The sequence below is a fragment of the Nannobrachium achirus genome (assembly GCF_963921795.1).
Source record: "Nannobrachium achirus genome assembly, chromosome: 4".
NCBI lineage: Eukaryota > Metazoa > Chordata > Actinopteri > Myctophiformes > Myctophidae > Nannobrachium > Nannobrachium achirus.
Window position 1 is genome coordinate 25,520,126 of NC_137813.1, and position 25,297 is coordinate 25,545,422.

The 25,297-nt window shown below is 41.8% G+C and overlaps 3 protein-coding genes across 3 annotated transcripts; 1 reads left to right on the plus strand and 2 right to left on the minus strand.

Annotated features, from left to right (window-relative positions):
• Window positions 1–3,184: 3,184 nt before the first annotated feature.
• On the minus strand, window positions 3,185–14,666 carry LOC308283786 (elongation factor Tu, mitochondrial-like). The gene is made up of 10 exons (XM_080724280.1): window positions 14,623–14,666; window positions 12,452–12,498; window positions 12,132–12,270; window positions 11,246–11,412; window positions 9,979–10,248; window positions 9,217–9,349; window positions 8,652–8,756; window positions 7,237–7,388; window positions 5,325–5,444; window positions 3,185–3,369 (listed from the first exon to the last, which is right to left on the minus strand). The coding sequence occupies exons 1-10, from the start codon at window positions 14,657–14,659 to the stop codon at window positions 3,193–3,195; spliced, it is 1,347 nt and encodes a 448-aa protein (XP_080580406.1). The 5' UTR covers window positions 14,660–14,666; the 3' UTR covers window positions 3,185–3,192.
• Window positions 14,667–15,540: 874 nt separating this feature from the next.
• On the plus strand, window positions 15,541–21,205 carry hspbp1 (HSPA (heat shock 70kDa) binding protein, cytoplasmic cochaperone 1). The gene is made up of 8 exons (XM_080724344.1): window positions 15,541–15,598; window positions 16,331–16,451; window positions 16,724–16,940; window positions 17,712–17,936; window positions 19,368–19,523; window positions 19,958–20,054; window positions 20,143–20,254; window positions 20,801–21,205. Exons 2-8 carry the CDS (start codon window positions 16,335–16,337, stop codon window positions 20,879–20,881), a joined length of 1,005 nt encoding a protein of 334 aa, XP_080580470.1. The 5' UTR covers window positions 15,541–15,598; window positions 16,331–16,334; the 3' UTR covers window positions 20,882–21,205.
• Window positions 21,206–21,968: 763 nt separating this feature from the next.
• tmem86b (transmembrane protein 86B) lies at window positions 21,969–25,297 on the minus strand. The gene is made up of 3 exons (XM_080723931.1): window positions 25,067–25,297; window positions 23,564–23,807; window positions 21,969–23,073 (listed from the first exon to the last, which is right to left on the minus strand). Exons 1-3 carry the CDS (start codon window positions 25,115–25,117, stop codon window positions 22,616–22,618), a joined length of 753 nt encoding a protein of 250 aa, XP_080580057.1. The 5' UTR covers window positions 25,118–25,297; the 3' UTR covers window positions 21,969–22,615.

Consider the following 25,297-nt stretch of genomic DNA (forward strand, 5'->3'; position numbering starts at 1 on the left):
AAAGAGTACAGCTGAGCCTGATACAAATATCAACACCCCACCTCAAGCTCAGGATGTTGCAGGAGACAATGACTTCAGCTGTAAGGAAGATGTATCCAAGCTCACTGTATCAGCTCATGCAACAACCGACCAGTGGGATCAGACGAGAGACCAAAGGTTTGAATGGCAAGCTGACAAGATTAAAGACATGGTGAAAGAGCTGCTGACCGGAGATGTCGTGATCTTCAGAATGAGAAGGGAGAGAAAAAAAGATAAAAAAATGATATGTCAACTGTTGAAGACTATTGCAGACCTTAAGAAACAGAATGACGTGTTGTTGTCACAAACATCTTTCTCTACAGAGACTACAGAGCAGCAGCAGCAGAAGAACAACAACCTGAGAAACAACGAGATAAAGACAACAGAGCTTTCTCAACCAAAGAAAGTCCTGGATAAAGCTGCAAGCCATGGAAGCCAAGCCATGGAAACCCTACAAGTTGAGAAAGCAGACTGCAAGTGGCGTTCAAGTGTGGTGCACATAAGCCTTACACTGGAGAGGCAAGATGAGCAGCTGCGAGACTTAGAACCGGTATGCCCTTTTGAGGAAAAGGACAAGCTGGAGAAGCAGAAGAGGGACCTGAGACAGAACAGACCTTGTGCGTCGGATGCAGCAGCTCTACACCACAGTGGAGAAACGGAGAAGAGCAGCAGCTGCAAGCCTTCATATCCCTGTACAACTACAACCTGGCACTGGCCAAGGCAAAGGACAACCTGGACAGGGAAGGTGGGATCTGTGACGGTGCAGACTTAAAGAGGCTTCAAAAAGCGGGAGAGCATCCTGCATTCTCACATGAACAAGCCAAGGCCATCTCCCGCCAGCAAAACAGGTTTTATGCTCTTCAACAAGGGCTTTGTGGAGAACCAGAGCCCCACAGTAGTCTCAGAAGCTTCGATAGGATCTGTGTGGGACCAGTTTTCAGAGCAGAGGATTCTAACATCCATCACCATCACCTGAGAGTTTGTGGGTCTAAATATTTAGCTGGACTTCCACTACCACTTTCACGAGGATACTACCACGAAAGGTCAACAATCTATGAATTGCCACTATGAATAAACATTACATTAATATTAGAGAATCGTAACACTAAGGCTGAACTATAGTCAATTACTTGAATGTGCAGGTCTGATTATATGTCTAAATTATAAAATAAATTGTCTATTTTCTTCATTTTCATTCTTTGTATGAAAGATATGTTATTCTCCACTTGCCACTTGCAGCTATTATGCAACTTATAATTACCTCCACCAATGCACCCTGCATTATGGTCTCATCCATCTCAGTGAACATATTTTAATGGTAGCTAGAGTTCATAATTATGTTTGTCAAATAAACATGATAAACAGTATCATAGGCTATAAACATAAAAATGCTGGGTGTATTCGAAGGAGTCGGTTGGTTGTATAGGAAAACATTACTGTCTACAGTGTAAAATGTAATCCTTATGGGTCAATTCTACACTCAAATCTTATTCAACATTGTACTTTGTAGCCTAATCATACCAGACTTGACAGCATCGTCTACTACATCCACAATGCAGTACATGGGGGAAAGAACCCTGGAGACTGGAGTGGCTTGATTCACCCACATTTGGTCTAATGAAGTACTGAATGAATAAATCATCACTAGATGGCAGTATAAACCCTTTACATTTCATGTAACCAATACTGTATGCTATATTTCAATAATTACTAAGGTATTACAATAGGCTACTTAAATATCAAATATTGAACATGCAGCTAGCAGGACAGGACAGTAAGAAGCTATTTTATGTTGTACAGGCCTACTGCATGTTATTGGGAAAATAAACTATGCTTTTCACACACACACACACAATTAGATGAGCAAATGGTGTGGAAATTAAAGGTCTGAGAAAACCAGATGGATTCTCCATTTGAATTGGTTTTCCCTCATGAAACAATCTACAGAGAAGTAGAATGTCATCCAAGGTATTCAGTTAGTTTGTCACAGGGAATCTGGGAAACGGTTGTGACCAACGTACTGATTTAATTTCCTATACTAGACCTGTGACTGTCCACCAGTGGCCTAATATGTTTAACTATTTGACCAGTTCTATCCAGTAATGGTGTGATATTAATATAATTATTTTTGTTAAAATGGTTAAACATGGCAGTCAGGAGTCAAACTTCTGTGCTCTCCATACCTATGGCAGGAACCAAGTACAATAGCTACCCAGAAAAGGAGTCCATGTACCCTGAATGACATTTTTGCATCGTGGCTGAAGAGCTGTGCGGCCTCTTTCTTTCCAGTACTTGAATTGTCATGACATTTTGTTTTGTTAAAAAATCAACATACGGGAAACTATGAAAAGTAGACTGGCCTATTTATAATGCAAAAAGATCCACCAACATCTGTTGGATTAATGAATTCAAATGAGGATTGTCATCTCTCCGGCCCCACTGAACTCTGAAGATATTTGTATGTTTCCCTTTCTGGCTGAATCAGTAATACTCCAGAAAACAGACACCGGAGAAGTCATTTGTTTTATTATTAAATACATTTTATTACACAAGCAACAAAGTACAGTTTAATAACCAGACAGTGGGGTTTAATAGTCTTAACTCAACATTAAACTGCTGAACATATAACCTTTTCAGACATTCTTCCTTTCATCACCAGCCAAGCTGTTTATCAAAATAGCCTACTTTCAGGCCTTGACTCACCATCGTAAACACCCCAGACACATAGCCTAGATCTTACTTCCAGCACAAACCAAAATAAAAACACAGGTAATGCACTGTAGTGTGGAAATCACCTGTTATCTCTAGCAATCAGTTTCTCGGTTCCCGTCTCCCTTAAGTGCTGTTGAAATTAAATGTTTTTTGGTTTTAATAGGCTAAACCTTTTCCTAGTTCAATCTAAAATTCCTGTTGCTGACACAAATCAAGATAATTTGAGAAAAGGACAGAAGCTAAAACTAACTTGACTTTTGTCAGACAGAGGAATTTTTTATATTGAACTTGGAGGGGGAATTTCACAATAGAGCCATGCACTCGTCTGAGCTCTCACTTATTTGTATCTACAATGTGTGCTGGACTTCATTTTCATGAAGTGACCACCAGACACATACAGACCCCAACCCCAACCCCAACCTCCCCAGCCCATCCCACCCAACATTCCCTCCCCCTGGCCCTCTATGTGCCCCCAAAGTTGACATTGTCTTCATCTGTCATGGTCAGGATGTCCGTGACCAGGCCGGTGCCAATGGTCTTGTTGCCGTCGCGCAGAGTGAACCGCTGGCCTTTCTCCAGAACCATTGGTTGGCGGAGCGTCAGTATCAACGAGGTGTCCTCCCCAGGCATCACCATCTCCTGTAGGGAAAAAGAAAGGAGTTATGGTCACTGTCCATTTTACAAGTATTCAAATACCGACAGAACAGCCTAAAAAAACATGGCGCTCTGAGATGGGGCGCCTTACATTCCAAATCGGATGTATTTGGTTAATATCAACAATGGATACAACAGTACATAAATACAGACTTTGGGGCTTTTTCAGCCGTTGTTTGGATAGTACAGTTGAAGTGTGAGAGACACGCAGTGTAGGTCTGTGTGAGAGACACGCAGTGTAGGGCTCTGGAATCAAGCCTGCGACTCGATTTCAGGATGCATTAGAGCCCATGTGTGGTATGCACTTTAACCACTAGGCCATCGGCACCCCAATACCACTTCTGAAGGGAATAATCTCTTCAGTGATTTCACATAAAAACAGCACCATAATAATAATGGCAAATCATATTTAGCCACGAGAGACTGTCTCTGTCATATTTGATGAATTTCTAAGACAGAAAACCAATGTAAAGCCTCTAGTGCAGTGGTTCTCAAACTTTTTGCACCAAGTACCACCTCAGAAAATATTTGGCTCTCCAAGTACCACCAATAACTGATGTTAAACTGCTACACGTACCCTATCCCAGCGATGCTACACCTACCCTAATCCCAACCAGGAGGCATTTATATTAATTATACGCATTCCAATTAACATTTAATAATAATACGATACGACTATTATTTGATTTTGTAACTGTAGAAACAGTGAAAAATAAGCATTCTTAAAATAAAAATAAAATAAAAGCACAATACCAAATGGACGTGGAAAAGTGCTGTCAAATGTGTAAATTAATAATAAGGTCTGATGAGTCAAATATTTGACTCATCAGACCTTTATAAGGCTTCATCTCTCTCAGCTATAATATTAATAATGGTTATAATATTTGACTCATCAGCACATTAGTGCAACAGACTTTTATTATTTACCTTCTAAAAAGGGGTCCCTGCTTCATCTCTCTCTCAGCTATAAGGGGTCCCTGCTTCATCTGTCACAGCTAAAAGGGGTCCCTGCTTCATTTCTCTCACAGCTAAAAGGGGTCCCTGCTTAATCTGTCTCTCAGCTAAGGGGTCCCTGCTTCATCTCTCGACTCTCTCTCTAAATAAGCTGGTTCTAAACTCTTAGCGGTGCAGTGTTGCACACTGAAAACAGCCAATCTACAAGCTCACAAGGCGTCGCAGTCTCGTGGATAGCGGCGACTCGTTCATTGTATTGTAAGCTTGAGGAGTTTATTTATTTTGATGGGTAAATGACTACTCATTGAACTGTAGGCTACAATCTTGGAGTTGCTTTGCTTGCATGTTTCCTTATTTCCTCGTGACAATGCGGAGGACGTACGGCGCGACCTACGCAGCACATGATCGCTATGTTTTTAACTCCTCCATTCTAAACTCGAAATATATCCACACAATCAAGGTTGACTTATTTTTCAACACCAAATCTGAAGAAACAGCCGATTATGCACTGGCGTTGACTTCCACATCCACCTCTCTGTATGCTTCTCATTTCTCCGTGCACGTGAGATCAGTCAGTGAGTGCAGCTGCTGTGAAGTGTGTGAAGTCAGTCGCTCACTGCGCGCAGCGCGCTGTGCAGCAGCATGCATGTAATGTTTCCTGCCTCGGCAAGGGGATGTTTGTGATTGGTTGGCTTCGGCTGTCAATCTAAGGAAAGGTTTGTGGTTGGATGGCCTTAGCTGTACATTTAGGGCAAGCGTAAAAACGCATGTTTTCATTGGCTGAGCGGTACATGCTGGGGAAATTTGACATCGCAACAGTCCCAGTCTTTTTTTCTTTTTTGGGGAGACTCCTTGCGTACCACCAGAGGGGGCCTCACGTACCACTGGTGGTACGCGTACCACAGTTTGAGAACCACTGCTCTAGTGGGACCAAGGAGTCCCACTAGAGACCAAAGAGAGATTAAAAGTAACAGACAGACACAAACCTTTCCCTCTGGCAGGCTGACTCTAGCCGTCATGTCCCAAGTTAGAGAGAACATAACGGGCATGAAGTTGGTGACAAATGGCTTATGTCTTCCTCCTTCTTCCTTACTCAGAATATAAACCTGACAAAGAGAGAGGACATCACAGAGGTAACTTAATAAGTAATAAATCAGAGGTCTTCAACAGGGAGTCCGGGACCCCTAGGGGGTAACCACTTGAACCGTGGTGTCCATATTCTGAGAACTTTAGCCAAAAATAGCAGACCTACCAGCTCACAACACCTCGCATTGTGAGCTTGTAGATCGGCAATTTTCGGCAAAGAGCTTTGGTGTAGAGGGGAAAAAGAGCAGACTAGGTACAGAGTGAATGGTCAGGTTTATTAGGTATTGACGGTTAAAGTGGTTACATATCTTAAAACACAATGAATCCAAAATGCATGTACACTGATGATTGTGCTGTCAAACAATGAAACTATATGGAATCTATGAACAGGTTGTGGGGGTCCCTGCTTCATCTCTCTCTCAGCTAAGGGGTCCTTGGCCTGAAAACGTTGAAGACCCCTGCCTTAGATCTATCTCCTCCTGTGGGGGAACTTCAGTTTTCACCTTTCAGCTTCACCCAGCTTAGTGCTTAGTGCTCTCACAGAGGAGTACAGGGTTGCAGTTAGGGGTTAAGTGTCTTGTTCAGGGACACTTCTGTTCTGCCGGAGACAGGAATCCAACCTTCTGCTTCCCAGGTGGGCTCTATACACATTCAGCTATGAACATCCCCACTTGACATTAAGGTTAGGCGATTGACTTTCCCTATCTCTATTATTGTAACCACTGGCAAAGGAACATTACTTTTGACTCTGCAAAAAAGAAAAACAGTACTGGCCCCCGTTATGAATAAAATTAAATGATCTGATGCAATAGTAATGTAATACAATTATTATATACAGGCACACAATTATAGATAAGTTACACATCGTTTATATTAATACTACTCTACTCTATATAAAAAGGTATTTAAAAAAATAAATATAACCTTTTCAGTGCTTTTGGCCTTTTTGAGCCTTTCATCCACACCCTGAATAGGGGACTTTTTGGAAACCTGAGGCCAGGGTGAAGATATTTAAAAATGCTGATTTTGCATTCTCTTAAAAGAGTGTGACTGTAAAGCTAGTTTTGTGAAAATAGCACATCTGAAGTACATTGTGAATTTCTGCCTGACTTTTGAAAGTGGTAAACCTACAAGTCTGTACAGTAGGGTTTATAAATATTTAACCAATGAAAAGTATTAAGAGCTTATGACTAAATAGGTTTTTGGACATAGAAAAGACAGTGACAATATACAGGTCTATCCCCCCCAAAAATAGAATATTGTGTAAAAAAGCATTGCAGAAGCCATAGCACCCCAAATCATAACTGATTGGGGAAACTTCCTAGCCTTGTTAACCGTTAAGTGTTGGAATAATTCAATGAATGAAAAAAACTAAGCTGTCATGACTAAAACTAAGACTAAATATATTGACAATTTCGTTAACAAAATAAAAACTAGACTAAAACGTTAGGGAGGGACTAGTGCTGAAGTGTCATTTTATGTTTGGTTGCTCTCAGGTGTTGTGTGCTGAAAATAGCAGATCTACAAGCTCACAACGCGTCGCGCTGTAGATCGGCTATTTTCAGCACGCAATCAAGTGTAAAATCAGTCATTACGATGCCATTATGGCCTGCCAAAATACATTTTAGTTGAGTAAATCAACTGTAGATTTAGTCGCCATAAAATCTTATGATATTTAGTCGACTAAAATTAGACTAAAACTAAAACTTTTCAGGTGACTAAATTATGACTAAAACTAAATTACATTTTATTCAAAAGACTATGACTAAAACTAAATCAAAATGTGCTGTCAAAAACAACATTGCTTCAGACCTGTGCCTGGACCTTCTGGTGTGGCATGATGGATCCTGGTTTGCTCATCACCATGCCTCTCCTGATATCCTCTCGTTTCAGACCTCGGACCAGAGCGCCCAGGTTGTCTCCTGCCTCTGCCCGATCCAGAGACTTGTGGAACATCTCAACACCTGATCCAGACAGGAGGAATGAAATACAAATTTTGGCATTTTGCAGACGCTCTCAGTCCAGAACAATTTACAGTTAATCAAGTAAACACGAGGTAATACATCAAATTCAGAGAGTTAATAATCTACGATCATAGGTAAATCAAATACCTATCATCAGTCTAAACCAGGGCTACTCAACTTAAGATGGCTCAGGGGCCACTCAGCTAAATACCAAAGGTCCAAGGGCCGCAAGCTAAAAATGACGGCCCTAATTTGGCCGTTTAGACAATGAGTTTGTAACACGCTACATAACATGACTAGTCAAAAAATTAAGGAAATGCACAGAAAACAGCCACGTTTCCGTCTATAAGGTCAAACCTCATTGAACAAAAAAGATAAGATAAGGCTTGATTCACAAAACGTGAAGAGAACATTACTGTTGCAATAAATCAGAGGACAACTATCAGTGGTAAAAGGTTAATACTCAGCTGAAATTAAGCCATATCACACTTTCTTGGGCAAATACCTACCTACTGTAAAATAACATTTTGGAAACAAAACATAACTTTTTGTTCAGGCTAGATTCCAAATCTAGAAACAGGCATTCACAAAATGTAGAACATTTTACAAAAAACGTCTTACATAAAACAAGACAAAAATAGTTTCTTTCTTAGGTGTTTTGGAGCGAAACTGAAAAATATATTTGTATTGGTATGACCATGACGGGCCACACAGACATGCCCCAGGTGCCGCATGCAGCAGGTTGAATAGCGCTGGTCTAAACTTTCTTTAAAAAAAGGGGTCTAAATTACAATTGAACCTTTGCATAAGCCTGCAAGGTCGTAAAGGCTAGGGCAAGTGCTGGAGTGACTGGAATCTGAAGATTTTGGCAGAAGATTGAAGATTGGGAGTGAAATAATGCGAACAGGACAAAAGGGAAGTGTACCGTTTAAATGTAATACGACTGAATCTGCATCAGGACTTAAACTACCGCTTAGTTGCATTTGTTTTGTTGGATTAAACACTGAGAAATGACAAAATCACCAATATCTTAGATTATAACTGTCACTGAATTTTGGATGCAATACATACACATACAAATATTATTAGTGATGAAGTCAGAAATGCTTCCTGTTACTTGGATTTAATCCAATTGATGTACACACAAAAGAAAAGCAACATCATTGTGTCTAAAATGTGTTGGACTACTGAATACTATTTGTTGCGTTATAAAATCGGATCTAAATGAAAGAGATGGTTTTTTAGTTCTCCCCTTTCACTCACCTGTGACCACAGACTTGAAGGCGCGATTATGCCCCACAAACTCACAATCATCTCCCTTCTTGATAACTCCCCTCTCCAATGTTCCAGTAACAACAGTGCCCCTGCCTGTAAAGAAGAAAGTATTAGCTGCTTAGCAAACAAAAAATACAAAGAAAACAAAGAATTAACACTTTATATATTGCCCTAACTTTATCTAAATGTTGCATGCCAAGGCAAAAATCAGAAATCTTTCAATAATAGCGGATGCACAATGCATTAGGAGCTTATAGATTTTCACCGCAAGACACAATCGAACGACTAAGTAAGTGAAGCTGCTCAGGTCTAAATGGGGTACGGTAGTTAGAACTATATTATGAAAGTTTGATTGTACAGCTCAGTACAAAACGCGAAGAAAACATTTATATTGTAAGAAGATCATGACATTTGAATATTTTTGCCATATCGCCCACCCCTACGTATAGTAAAGAAGTATAAAAGTATAAAATAAGTGGTTAAGGATAACTGGAAATGGACAACATGTAAGTTGCCACATACAATTTTGTGGTTTGGGTTAGTCTTGCCATACCTGGGATTGAGTAGACACCTTCAATGGGCAGCAGGAAAGGCTTTTCGAGCTCTCTCTTGGGCAGTGGAACATAGTTATCCACAATCTCCAGCAGATTCAGGATAGCATTCGCTCCAATGTCAGGCTGTTTGTTCTGAGATGGAACACAAAGCACACTGTTCAGATACTCTCATCTTCCCCTTGACGCCATGCAAGCATTTCACACTCACAGAGGGCTCTACCCCTCCTCCTGTCACATTTAGAAAACAGATGGATGCACATTGGAGCTTCTGCCACGTGATTCTTGGTTGAACAGACTTAACACTGCATTGATATCGTTCCACAGCTCTTCAGTGAAACATTCAGAACAGTAAGCATCAGTAGCGACCCACTTGATTTTAACCTCACATCGGACCAGAAAGTAATTTGCTGCTTGCCAGCCATTATCTCCACTGTCTGCCGCTTTTCAACCGAATTCAACTTTGACTACTCCAGTCAAAAGTAAAGTAGCGGGCGGGATTGAACAGACCACGAGACCTATTTGATTTGACCTATGGTTCTGGATATCCATAGGCCAGAACGCAACGCGACCTGGTATAGCGCCACCATGTAGTCAATTTGAAGAATTTGAGGTCTAATGGGACTGTGCAGGCAAAGTAAGACCCTGAATGGTCCAGTGGTTTGCAAGCTAAGCTATGCACACACAAAGATACACAGACAGGGGCAAAAACATGATCTCAAATTGGAGTGGAGAATCCAACATCTTAAAACTATTCAATTCACCTCTAGGGCGCAGAGGGCGGAGCCGATGACGACCGGCGTGTTCTCGCCGTCGTAGCCGAACTCTGTGAGCAGCTCGCGGATCTCCAGCTCCACCAGCTCCAGCATCTCCTTGTCGTCCACGGCGTCGGCCTTGTTGATGAACACCACCACGTGCTCCACGCCGATCTGCCGCGCCAGCAGCAGGTGCTCCCGGGTCTGCGGCATCTGGCCGTCGGTGGCGGCCACCACCAGGATGCAGCCGTCCATCTGTGCCGTGCCTGTGATCATGTTCTATTGGGTGGGGGGGGGGGGGGGGGGGGGGATCATGTTCTATTGTTTACCTTTACGGGTTCGTAATCAAAGGTTGCACATAATGACAAAGAACATGAAATGACTGCCTATTTAATATTTAACAATTTCCTAAGTCAAATGTACGGCATGATATTTTTTTACCCTGGCACAGTAGAAGAGTTAAATAGTTATTATTTAGAGACGTAGAAAACTGCAATTCAATGTACACAGTTACACACACCTCAACTAACCCTTTTCAGAACACCCTTAGTGTCAGCCTCTCTGGAGTAAATAAATATGAAAATGCTTAGAGCAGGGGTCTTCAACAGGGGGTCCGGGACACCTAGGGGGTCCTCAGAGTTACTACAGGGGGTACTCCAGATCTTTGTGTGATAGAAAACTTTTCTCCTTTTTTATATTAACCACTTGAACCCTAGTGTCCATATTCTGAGAACTTTAGCCAAAAATAGCAGATCTACGAGCTTGTAGATCGGCTATTTTCCGCAAAGAGGTTTGGTGTAGATGGGGAAAAAGAGCAGACTAAGTACAGAGGGGAAAAAGAGCAGACTAAGTACAGAGTGAAAGGTCAAGTTGATTATAGCAGATCTACAAGATCACAACGCCTCGCGCTGATTCCAAAATACACTGATGATCGTGCTGTCAAACAATTAAACTATATGGAATCTATGAAAAGGTTGTGGGGGTCCCTGCTTCATCTCTCTCTCAAATAAGGGGTCCTTGGCCTGAAAATGTTGAAGACCCCTGTCTTAGAGGCATTTAGGTCAGGTTGACTCCCCATGGAGGTTTTCTATGCATGCCCTGCTGGGAAGAGTCCACAGGGCAAACAGAGCACCAGGATCCCCCAGTAAGAGCTGGCTAATGTGGCCAGGGAAAAGGGTTCTCTGCTGGAACTGCTACCTCCAAGACACGACACTAGATAAGCGGATGGATGGATGGATGGATGAAATAAAATAAAATGTTTGGGACTGTGGTGTACCTTGACATAGTCGGCATGTCCAGGACAGTCTGTATGGGCGTAGTGCCTGTTGGCTGTGGTGTACTCCACATGAGAGGCGTTGATTGTGATCCCTCTGGCCTTCTCCTCAGGGGCGTTGTCAATGTCCTCATACTTTTTAAAGTTTGCTCCACCAGCCTCTGCCAGCACTGAGGCCAAGGAATAGGTTTTATTATAATAGTTAAAGAACACATATACACAGGTCCAAAAAATATTAAGTGTGCACTTGGAATTAAGTTAAATTTCAATTCAATTCAAAGGAGCTTTATTGACAGGAGAAAACATATGTTCACATTGCCAAAGCATCAATTACTCTGATTCCCAATTTCCCCCAGAGGTAGTGAGATTAATTTCTCTTACTGGTTGATACTACAGTAGATGTGGTATAAAAACCGATTGGCTATTAAGTCTAATGTCTTTTTACAGTTCTAAATCACTCTGGAGCCTAGAACAAAGTGTAGGTCAAGGAAATCCAAAACAACAAAATGACAATAATTAAACTAAGTGAATAGGAGTTGAAAGAGTAATGCATGTCTCCAATAAAATATCCACCTTAAACCTTGCATCCCTATTCTAGACATTTCATAATAGGAAAACATTAAGCAAAAATAGACCAATAATCAGTGAAAATAACAGATCTAAAAGCTCACAACACGTTACGATGCATTGTGAGATTGTCGATAGGCTGGGCAAGAGATAAGCTAGAGAGCAAAAGATAGTATATAGGTTTTAAGGGGTTCAAATTTAGACACGCAGAGCTGCAGGAAAATTTTACTTCACAATTAAAATATCTGTCAGTATAACATTTCACGATTCTAAATCCCATTAAAGTTACATTATAGACATTTGGTTTACTCTCTCTCTCTACCTTTGGTGATAGCTGCAGTCAGGGTGGTCTTGCCATGATCAACGTGCCCAATCGTTCCGATGTTGACATGGGGTTTTTCTCTAGAGTAAGTCTTCTTAGCCTCTGCAGCAAATGTCCGCCGACTCAGGGGTACAGCACACTATCACACAGATGGACAACAATGGAGAGACGTGATTTTGTCTTTATTTTTTGTTCTTCTTAGAACTAGCAGTACTATGGTGGGATGGTGTTGCCTTGTATCACAATGTCTGACATTATTAGTCATGTTCAACAGATCCATAATTATCTGCTGTGAATGAAAAATGTGTGCAAAAACTGACCAGTTTGAAGGAACTGTGCAGGAGGCCTGGCGAGGAAATCTGGAGAGCTAAACAGCAAAAATAAAAATGTGAGGAATGTTTTATCTCAAACAAATCTCCAACATCTTTACCGCCAATAATATAAAGGATTGATTCAAGGTTTAAAACCTAACTATTTTGTAAAATGATTCAATGATGAATTACACAGTTACAGTTGTGGAAAGAACTTGACTTTATGTGTGACCTGCCCGCCTTACAAGAGAGGTGGGCACTGGGCGAGGTTACAATTTTAGCTGTCACTATCTCTGGTTCAGAGAAACAAATGCCCATCCAAGACCAATCTCATGAAAAGTCAGCCAACAATGTTGAAGGTAGAATGAGCAAAATTAGGAACTGAAGACGTTTCTTTCAGTTTACTTAAAAGCAATTTTAACAAATGTTTGACTGATTTGTTGAGTGCTTGAGATTTTTAAACGAAATACCTTGCTTTTAAAATTGTGTTGTGTGCTCTAAACCATAACATAGTACTTTGTAGTTAGTAGTGGGATTCTCAGGTGCCGGCTACGGCTACACAGAGCTGGATATTTCTGAAGCTAGACATTTTTTTGTGGTGTTGGGGCTTGCAGCCACACAAAGCTGGATATTTTGGCTGTGAAACTGGATATTTTTTAAACCGGATAAATAAGTGGAGAGATTGAAAAAGATCCAATTCACTGGATCCGTGTAGACAGGGAACCCGGATATCTCTGAAGACTTTACTGTGTGTGTGCTTGTTAGACCTAGATATCTTTGTCGTGTGCTGTGGACCTAGATATCTTTCTATGTGGATATCTGAAAAACCGGGATATATGAAATATCCAGCTCTGTGTAGCCATGGCCTAAGATGGGACATTGACAGAGTTGATCCAAGTTGACAGATATCGATTGTTCAGGATAATCAAAGTAGATGTCAGCATCAGGAACACTGTCAAACCAAGTTTGATTTCCAGTTATTTCTATGCCAGCCAGCATTTGCCTTACTGTAGCTTCAGTTCAACGTGGTTCATTCAACATAACTCAAAGTCAATGTAAAATATAGAACTATATTTAAACAAAATCTTCCTGATACGACTGCAAGTTAAAGGGAAGATCTTCCCTATAATATAACTCACACACCGCATCCTCCCTACAATATAACTTAACCCCTGCAAGAGATCAGGCCGTAACTCGCTCCGCCATGCTTGCCTTGTCTGCTGAGTGGGGGACCAGGGTTCGCGTCCCAGTAGGGAGCGAGCTGCCTCACTCAGTCCGCTTAACGTTACAATACTATAAGTTATTTATATTAAAATGTGCAGCAAGTTTTGATTTCTGAATTTGCATAAGTCTCTCTTTGATAGCAGAGTGACAATACTGTAGTAAGGTAAATTCTAGAGCTGACTTAGCCGCAACGTGCAACTCTGGATCTATTATTATATTATTATGACTGAGTTCCAACCTCAACCATTGACAGCCCATACATCTAAGTCCTATCTGATTGTATCAAACGTCATTAAACTCAAGAACATTGCAGCTATAAGGATCAATAATGTTAGCACAATGTGAGCTCTGCTTTAGGGTGGCTTTTCTCTTTAATTAACTAGATCAGTGGTTCTTAAAGTGGATTCCAGGGACTCTAGTCCGTGGGTTCCTTTAGGGAGGTCTAAATTGAATGGACCCATACAAGTCTGTAACTCTGACAGTGTACACATGGAACCAAATGAACCCTAACGGGTGCATTTGGTTCCATTTGTACACTGTCAGAGTTAAGGGGAGACCTTGAAATGTGAAAGTTAGAGAAACACTGAACAGAACTAGATCATCTGCCAAATGGATTCATTTCATTCCGTTTGGGAAGCCGGCGAGAGTTAAAACTTCACAGAGAAGTCGATCTTCAAAATTAGACGTAATATTGTCAACCAAACGCCCTTAACCGCAATGGCGTTAATTCATGTCATTTATGTCTGTCCTATCGTTAGGTTCTTACTGGTATTTTATAATGCACACACAGTGACCTTGCTCTCCTGAGGAAGAGCAGCATCCTCATGTTTTGACGCATTTCTACTGATATTATTATTGTTCTGTATATTTATAAAATATAAATCTAAATATCATCACATTAACTACACAGAGACACGGCTTGAGTCAAGGTATTTTAGCAGAATAGATCATTTTACCAGAGCAACATGCACGCAATCCCAGAAGCGCCGCCATCTTGAACTCCTGAATGAACGCGTCATTAAGACGCGACATTTACAAAATACATTACATTAGCATTACCTAAACTACAATAATATCCACGCATGTGTTTTTATTCTGACCAATATACTTTTTCATAGGAACACATTTTCTTACGTTTCTCCGCAAAATATGAAGCTTTGCTAGGAGAAACTTACTTTGTATTTGTACTTTGTATTAAATGAGTTAAAACGAACCATAAACCCCCTTTTAAGAACAAATGTACTGATCTGATGAATGCAGTCAAGCCACTGAAATTATGTCTTAATAATATTTTATATATATAGAGGGTATGCGCGTGACATCATCATCATACCAGGAAGTTATGCAGGAACGCCTACTGAGTGGCAAAAAAACTACTTTCTGCACTTGACAGCCCATACACCAAACAGAAAGGTCCTATCTGATTGCATTAAACAACGTTAAATGATGTTCATCATCACTTTGCCACTCGATGTGCCACTCGATTTGTCATTCACTTTATGCATGCGCATACCCTCTATAGGCTATATATATCTTGATACATTTTTTATATCTGCAATTTTTATTGTCTTCAATACAACCCCCTCATATCCTGAGTGTATACGTAGTCCCATGGTGACTTAATTTACTTACTTTTTCAGTCATCATACATTATTTTTGCAAGTATGTTTTCCCAAACATTCTTCATTCATTTATGGCGCAACTACACATTCATGATGAAAATTGTCTGACAGTTTGGTCTAGGCTTTACGGTAAACATGGCGGCCCCCTTGTCACCATGAGATCCTGATGAGATCATCTAGCTAGAACGTTCTAGTGTGTTCATATGTCTTCATTTATAAGTGCTGCTGCCTGTCTACCCTGTTAAAGACTTATTGGGAGACACTCGAAGGAGGAATTATCTTAACACGTTTGTTCTGGACACTGGGAAAGGTAGGCTACAGACTAATGGTCAGCTGATGTGCCAAATACAAGCTGTATGGATGGTGGTGTGTGGTGGTGGATTAGACCATCACCAGTGGTTCTCAAACTTTTACATTTTAAGCTCTCTCCTTAACTGTAACAGTGCACAAATGGAACCAAATTTGGTTCAGTCAATATAGACCCCCAAAGGAACCTATGAGTCCCTGAAATCCACTTTGAAAACCATGAGATTACTAAATCATAATAACAAGTTAATTAACGTCTATTAATGAAAATAAATGTGTTAATATTGTGATTGTCTTTAGTATGCTTGTGCTTTTAAAATTATATAGCTGTTTGTACTGTGTAGCGTTTGAAATGGGATAAGTAACTCATCATCATATGGACATAGTTAAACTGCTGAAGTGCTGATACATTTATCAAAGCTCCGTGCTCTATTGGATTCAGTGGTGCAGTGGTGATTCAATGTTTGGGGGGTTGCGAACGTCGCTCGACACCTACTATACAGGTCTATTGATATGCAAATAGGCTAGTTTCTATGTTAAACGGTTGTCGAGGTGTGAACTTCGGTGGGTGCGAGACCCCGGCTCAAAAAAGATATGGGTCGTCGGGGGCGCGGGACCCAAGACCATTGCAACACTGATTGGATTGTACCTAATTATGGGATTTATTGTTATGTGAACCAGCAAACATTATGGTGCTTTTGTTTATAAAACAAAGTTGACTTCTCCTATTTTAAAGAGCTATGGCAGAAGGCAGACGAGTTCCCCACAACCTCCAGGGTGTCCTACAGTTGGCCCTGGCAGTAGAAGCTGGGGATGCTGCAGATGGCCCCGCCCCCGTTGAACCCATGACAGAGGAGGTACAGCAATGTTCAATAACCAATACATCTATTAGTTCAGGTGCACATAAGCTCACCAGTGTAGCAGTGTTTCCAGTCAGTCATTTCTTTGTATATTTAAGTTATTTGTCATATTTACCCTGTTGAATCTTTTGTTTACAAAGCCTAAAAGACCAAATAAAACACATTTGTTCTAAACAGTTCAGTTCTAATCGCAACGATTTGCTTAACAATTAATCGTCAGCTTAATGTGACCGTGACGGCCCTAAACTGCAGTTCTCTCTTTGTTCCAGAGGAAAGAGTTTTTGCGAGCAGCTCTGGCAGAAGTATGTAAAGGACAGATGGACGAGGTGGAGCAGATGAAGCGGTGCTTGGCCGTCCTACGCCAAGACGGCGTGAGCGTCCAGGAGAGAGAGGGAGAGGAGGAGAGAGACGAAGACGAAGAGGATGAGCGGGAAACGGCTCTGGAGCTCCTGTCAGACTTTTGTGAGAACCTAGATAATGCCAGAGGTAAGTGGTACTACTGTACTGTATGTGGTGGCATGAATGAATAAATGTACATTTTTGAATCGGCCTTGGGTCTTAATGGGTTAAGTAAATCGGCAATTGTTTGTCTGTACATTTTGATAGGTATAAGCCAGTGACGACAAAATGTTTTAGTTCAGTTTGAGATGTGTTGATGTTATATACTGATAGCAGAATAGCAGGAAAGCTTTGTAAACACACACACACATAGATACAGCTTGACACCGCAGTTATGGCTGCCACTCTTGAGTGATCAGTCTATGTGCCAAAATTTCCAACATTCATTGGATAGGCCTGTCACAATTATTACAACATTGCCTAATTGCAATTGTTTGCTATAATCGCATGATGTTTTGATAATAATCGTCATAATCATTTCCATTTTGAAGAATGTTCATATTATCTTCAAACATTTTCAAAAATAGTGTAAAATATCAGATCTACAAGATCAAAACGCGTGTGACGCTTTGAGCTTGTAGATCGGCAATTTCCACTATTCATATAAAGTATGAGGTTCTTAAACAATGTAAGTTACATTTGCCATATCTTTCCCTGTGCACCTTTTTGTTTACAAAGCCTAACAGCCAAACAGAAATGTAATTTTCATTCACAATGTTCCAATGGTCAAAGACAGAATCACAATTAAATTGTTAATCGCAATTATTTGAGCGATAATTCATTGTCAAGTATTAAACTTGCATAATAACGGAACTCCTTTCTAACAATGTTTTTTTTTTTTTACCCAACGACGTACAGACCTGATGGTACTGGGTGGACTGGACTTGTGCATCACCCAGTGCCTGTGTCACGCCCAAAGCGGTGTGCGGTGGCGCGCCGCCCAGCTCGTGGCCTCCTGTGCCCAGAACATGCCCGAGGTGCAGTGCTACCTGCTCAACAAGGGCGCGCTGCCCAAGCTGCTGCAGCTGACGGACACGGACCCCAGTCCCACAGTCAGGGTCAAGACCCTCTACGCCGTGTCATGTGAGTACACCTTTTGTTCACCCATTAAAGACCTGAGGCCTGGTTCTTCGAATACCTTCTAAATCGGTGTTTCTCGAACTTCTTTTCGTGCCAAGGCCCCCCCCCCAAAACGAAGAGAAGATTTGTGTAAAAAAAAAGTCCTTTTTAGTTGCTATACAGTATATCTAGCTATAATCTAAAATTACATATGTGCATAATACCATTATGCACTCGTAAAAGTAAATCAAAAGCCGAACTGATTTTCTTTTAGTTAATAACAACAATAATAACAAATGTAATGTAATAATTCTGGACCGGTTGGCCAATGTACTGTATGTATGCCATGTACAATCACTAATTCATTTGGCTTGTCCACATTCCTGTTAGCAGATTACCCCCCAGAATGCTACAGTATCAGTATCATTCAATTGCCATATACAGTTTAGTGACACATTTATTGCGACCGTAGGTCGCATCTTACTACAGAAAGCTGCTCGAGGTGTCCGTGCGTCCGTCAGTCAGTCACACCTCACACGTCACACTTTTGGCCTGCTCATATCTCGCCCACCGTTGGCCCGATCCATGCCAAAATTTCCACACAAACTCCTTGCCTGCCAAACTACAACCTCCAAGGACCCCCGGAGTTCCAAGGACCCCCGGAGTTCCAGGGACCCCCAGGTCCCTGGGGGACCCCCAGGTGTAAAAAAAATACCAAATGTGCAAAAATGACCAAATGACCACCCCAACGGAGCTGCTCACGGGGAATTCCTGGGGACCACCCACTCCTGGTGCTCCAGAACGGATGCAAAAGTGGTGGCGCCCCCAGTGGAGGACCCCCTGCCACTGCAGCTCACATAAAATGCCGTAACTCAGGCTAGGAGCGTCCGGGAGAGCCGGGGCCAGTACCTATTCGTCCGCCAAGGCAACGCGGACAGCCCACCCCTCATTTCTCACATGGCCCTCTTCTAGCGCCACCTACAGGCCGATTTTTAAAACACATTTTTGGCCACTGCTCCTACAGTTTTGGCCCGAAAATCACTACACAGTATGTCTACACTCATGTCATCAACATGGATCAGGAAGTTTATGGAATAAAAAATGTTTGCCCTATTTGTGGAGATAAGTGACCTACGGTCGCTTATCTCCCGATTAGGGAGTCTTACTGGTAGCTTACATAGCACAAGACAGGGACAGCAGTAAGACACTGAATTTACTGTAGGTATAGTAGTTACTGTCCATGCTGTGAAATGCACTTCATTTTGGGACAGGGATTGCCTGTATACCACAAAGAAGCCTTACAGAATGGGTATGAAATTAGTTTATGGGTGCAATAGAGGAAGTTTTTCTCTATGGAGAATAACATTGTCTCATCTTAAAATGATCTCATAAGCATTGTGGTCCAAAATTAAACACACTGTCTACAACACTTTCCTCTCCAATCCGTCACCCCAGGTCTGGTCAGGGAGCAGGAGGCGGGACTCCGAGCGTTCCTGTCTCATGATGGCTTCTCGGTGCTGATGAGAGGAATGCAGTCTGACAACGAGAAGCTGAGGACCAAGTCGGCCTTTCTGCTGCTCAACCTCCTCACAGCGCACCCAGAGCAGAAAGGTAGGATGAGTTGTGTACTTGACTCATTAACCCATTCCAACTGGGAAAGTATTTGTGTCAGTTTCGCCACTTAAACCTACATTCTTTGTGGACTTCAGCCACGGCTGACAGTTCTGGCAATACAGTGAACTGGTGACAGTAAAGTGAACATTATGAAGGGCTGTATAACACCGAAAATCTGCTAAAACATAGCAATTGAAATGTTGTGAATGGGATCTGTACAGTTCATATCTTTAGTATTACAGGTTACTTTTTGTGTTCTCAAAACTGTCACTGAGCCTGGTGGATTGAGAACGCTTTTGTTGCTTCTTAGCAGCAGCAGCAGCTAGCAAGGCTGAAAATGACACAGTTTCAACTGAAACACATTGTCGACAGGTAAGCATTGTGCAAAAAGTATAAATGAATTTTAATCACCTTTGTAATCTTTCCTCCAGACACGGTTCTGTCCATGGGTATGGTGCAACAGCTGGTGTCTGTTCTGCGCTCTCCCCACTCCACGTTTCACGAACACGTCCTTGGTGCCCTCTGCTGGTAAGAAACATTCATCTTGCTTTCTTTAGCTCAGTCCAGTCCACCATTAGAACTTCTCCTTATTCAGTCTTTTTCATCCCCTTTGTAGTCTGGTGGAGGAGAACCCCCAGGGGGTCAGAGAATGCAGGAGTCCTTCTCTGAGCCTGGAGGAGTTGCTCAAACAGCGAGCCAAAGACCTCCAGGGCAAAGAAGAGTGTCAGGTACAATGCATCTAATTATTATTGTGTTAACCGTGTGTCAGTCAATTAATGGGAAAACAGATGAAGCAGCAGTCCTCTATTTCAATGGTTCTCAAACTTATACATATCTAGTTCTCCCCTTTCTATACCCTAACGGGTCCATTTGGTTCCAATGTATACTGTCAGAGTTACAGACTTGTAAGGGTCAATAAGGGCCACACACACGCGCACACACACACACACACACACACACACGCAAGCACGCACACACACACGCACGCGCGCACGCGCGCACACACACACACACACACACACACACACACACACACACACACACACACACACACACACACACACACACACACACTTTGAGAACCACTGCTCTTATGTGAAGCTGTACTGTAAAGGAATTGTACTCTCTGTTGCAAAGTCCTCATTGAAGGTTGCAGAAATGGACCAAAGCTAATTCAGCAACTGATGAGGCCATAAAGATTTATTGTGTCGTCTTATCTGGACTAATTTGAGATTGATATAAATGTATTGCATTGCAATTGTTGTTTCCCATAGGAAGAACTTGACTTCTGTGAGCGCTTGAGAGCTGTGTGCTTCAGTGGATGGCAGGGGGACGATAACACAATGGATCGCTGAGCTCCCTCATGTACCATGGTTAATGAATGCTGTCCATTGATTTACCATGTCACTGGACTACATTTACCATGTCACTGGACTACATTTACCATGTCACTGGACTACAGAAACCCTCTCAGAGGGCAGACTTCTCTATTGTTCACGAATCTGATGATAAGTGAATGGACCATACCGGCCATTACGTATTTATTTAAAGCTTTGGCTATATATTGTACATAGACCATTATCCATTTCATTGTTTTATTTCTGAAGTTTTGTTTGTTTACACTTTCTCAATAGTTATTAAAATATTGCAGATATTCACTGGTTAATGTTGGGTAAACATTGTATGGTTGTAAGTCATGGAAATTTGAATTGAATTCATAAATCAATCTTTTCTCTATTTTCAGCTGTAGACTTTCCAAATAAATGTACATTGTAAAAATGTATAAAAGATTCAGTGATAAAGTAACTTAGATTAAAGCAATTTTCGGACTACCTTCTGGTTCAGCCAGTTATTGCAAAGATGTGAGCCTGAAGGACCTGGCAGGTCAAATCCATCTCCCGGTCTTGTCTCGAATGTCTATCCTCTCTCGGACCTTTGTTTCCTGACTCTCTATAATGCCCTATTTAAGAAATGCATGATGAAAAATAAAGCAAGTTTCATGTCTGCATGTTGATTTTCATCCTGTGAAATTAATGGAATCCATGGCATCCTTGAAAATCAATCAATGTGCAGTATGTTTTAGAAAATGGTTAACTCACAGCATACATGACATTACTTATGAAGTATGCTGTGAGGTTCCCCTGCTGTCTTTTCCTGGCCCTCTAATTTAAACCAAATCTCTTTGCCTAAGCTGATCTATAAGCTCGCACAGTAAGGGCGAGTGCCAAAGTCCAGCCGGCCGTCGGCCGGACTTTGGCACTCGCCCTCTCTCCGCAACACGTTGTGATGCGTTGTACAGTATACTGGCTAATTTCATCTCTTAAAAAACAGGTCTCCAGGTCCTTCAAGTTTCCCTCTCTCCCACATTATTCTACTCATGTATTACTTTTGCTACTCATTTATTACTTTTGAGTCAACATTTCTCGTAATAACATCAAATAATAGTTTTATACCATATTTATTAGTACAGTTGTCAATTTCAGTGCATAAACAGTTTACAAGTGGGACATTCTGCAAACACATTACATCCTTCAGTGAAGCAACGTGTGTGTGCATACAGTACAACATGAATAACCTAAACTTAAGGCCTAACAGAAACCTAAGGACTAACAGAAACCTTGAGGCCTTGATTCCCACAAATTAGGCACATCAAGTATTATCAACTTATGTATATTCACAAGCACTAATGTACAGTATGGATTCTGCCATACATGTTATTTGAAAAACAATGAATGGGAAATATCATTAAATATAAAATGTAAATTATAGCATATACTGTGTGTGTGTGTGTGTGTGTGTGTGTGTGTGTGTGTGTGTGTGTGTGTGTGTGTGTGTGTGCGCGCGCGCGCAGAAGATGAATGCTTACATGAATTGTCCTTTCTTACATGACTTGTGGGCATTCCCACTAGGTACAGTAAGGTTCTCAATACAGCCAGCAAATGACAAGTGCTGACCAGACTTGGTCCAAGCGCTATAATGTAAAGAAAAGCTATGAGAAATGGAAGCTGTTTAAAGCAACTATTGGGATTTTAGAAAGGAATAAAAAGTGAGGCAGACAGTTGAGACTTCCAACGCCAGCAGGCTTCTGACTAAGACCTCTTCCATTTCCCGAGGTCATCCGTGTTCTCCACTGCCTGGATATCTCCCACAGCGATGAGCAGCTGAGCCAAGAAATAGGTAACCATGACAATGCTCCACCTGTGCTCCACCTGTTCCATCACCTTGAACGTATGGAGCGCCAGTATCAGGTCTGACACCATGAAGGACATGGCCCCTAACAGCGTGGCCGCTCTGCGGGTTTGAAAGGCCAATCCACTCATTAGGACGAGCAAACATATATACACTCCCACGGCCGGAGTCAGTACTCCTGGGTCAGGAAGCTTCTGCAGGTACGGATAGAGGTAGACGTAGACGCCTCCTCCCAGCACAAACAGGATCACGTAAATGAGACGGGAGCAGGCGGAGGATGAGGAGGTATATGTGGAATATCGAGTGGAGAGGAAGGTGAGGGAGTACAGAAGATGGGCCACAGCAAACGCTGCCATTCCTAGGACAGACGTGAAAGCCAACATGAACTGATGGAATTAAACATTGCAATGCAAGAGCTCCACATAGAAGGGTATCTACTTTTTTGACAGCAAATGTATAATAAAATCTTGTTGTATGACATATCTAAATATAATTTCTTATTCAGATGAACAAGAACAGTATTTCACTGTACATTTCAAGTAGACTACATTTTGACACCAAATAGGCTACTTCTGCGCTTGTACATTTTGAATCCTGGACTTTTAACAGAGTACTTCTACATTGCAGTATTGACACTTTTACATATCCCAATTAGACCTGATTCTAAAAATGCCTTCTAAAGCCTGACCTAAGTTTTCAGAAAAACCTAGAATATTTATTAAATTACAAAACAATGTTGCTATTACATAGCAACAACAACACAAAAATATGTTCCCTGCCTGCAGGGTAAAAACACAAAAAGGGGTTCCTTAACAATTGTGAGTACTTCTTCCATCACAGCCTTGTACCTGGGAGGAACAGTTCGGGCCACACCAGGCACCAGTCCCCAGCGGCAGAGAAGGCCAGTCCGCCTGCCACACCCAGGACACTCTGCGCTCCACTCCAACTCAGCACGGTCAGAGCCAACAGGACTACCGGGGCTGTCTTAACACCTGCAGTCAGGACAGACGGGGAGGAGTCAACGTGCCACAGGTAGAAATGGGCAGCAGTGGCCAAAAAGAAGGGCACGAGAGATAGAAAGAGAATGCAGGACTGATAGAGTGGGAGATGAGAGAGTAAAGGTGGTGTGTGTGTGGGGGGGGGGGGGGGGGAGAAGGCATCATAGTGGCATTAAAACCATTGAATGGCATCCTGACCTACTGCACATACAGCATAAACAGAGCTGCTACCTTTAAACACCTTTTCAATTTGAGGCTTTTTTCTTTTCCCTCATTTGTATGCTATTTAAATTGTATTGAGAAAAAAGAAATGATGATATTTGTTCAAAAAAGCTTCATACCCTGTACTGTACAGGGTATGTCACAAAATGTGACATAGCTCTGTTTACACAATGCTGTACCCCCTCCAACTGTATATTATGTTCCCCATTTTCAACTGTTTTTATTATGTTTTGAAACTTGCTTTGGCAATGTAAAGCTCCTTTGAATTGAATTGAAAAGAAACATCACAAATCGCATTCTGCCAAATGGTTGCAAAGATCACAAGCAATTATACTGTGTTTGCACCAGAACCAGTGGCACAGCCTACTAGGCCATTTGGTTCCATTTGTACACTGTCAGAGTTAAGGGGGCCTTGAAATTTAAGTTTGAGAAACAGTGTACTAGGCCAGTGGTTCTCAAACCTTCACATTTCAAGGTCTCCCCTTAACTCTGACAGTGTACAAATGGAACCAAATGGACCCATTAGGGTTTATTTGGTTCCATTTCTACACTGTCAGAGTTACAGACTTGTATGGGTCAATTTAGACCTCCCTAAAGGAACCCACAGAGTCCCTGGAATCCACGTTGAGAAACACTGTACTAGGCAATACAAGCGCATGCACTGGATGTCATTCTGATTGGTTTATTGCGACCGTCACGTCGCAGTTACTGTCAAAAACTCAACCAGCTGTCTGTCTGTCAGTCTGTCCGTCACACGTCACACTTTTGCCCTGCTCATATCTCTGCAACCGTTGCCCCGATCCATGCCAAATTTTGTGCACACACTCCTTGCCTGCCAAACCACAACATCAATTCTCACATGGCCCTCTTCTAGCTACACCATGAGGCCGATTCTTGCAAAACACATTTATGGACACTACTCCTACAGATTTTGACCTAAAATCACGCAAATCGGTACACAGTATGTCTACACTCATCTCATCAATATGGATCTGTCCCATATAGCGCCACCGTCAGGCCGATTTTTTATAACACATTTTTGGACACTGCTCCTACACATTTTGGCCTAAAATCACGCTGCGACCTGACGGTCGCTTATCTCCCGATTAGGGAGTCTTACTGGTTAGCTACCGTGTTTCTCCTCTGTCTCCTGTCGTAGGCGTGTGTCTCCAGGATGTCCATCTTCTCCAAGTTGAAGCTGATTCAGGTGTTGAACGTCCTTCTTTTTGGTCCTATCAGCTCAATATATGTCTTCCCTCCTGCTTCAGCCCTTCCTTTATTCACACTGGTACTTAAATGTACATGCTACTGTCCAGCTTCTAGCTTCTCTTTCCCCCTGTCTCCTTCTCACAGTCTGTCCTC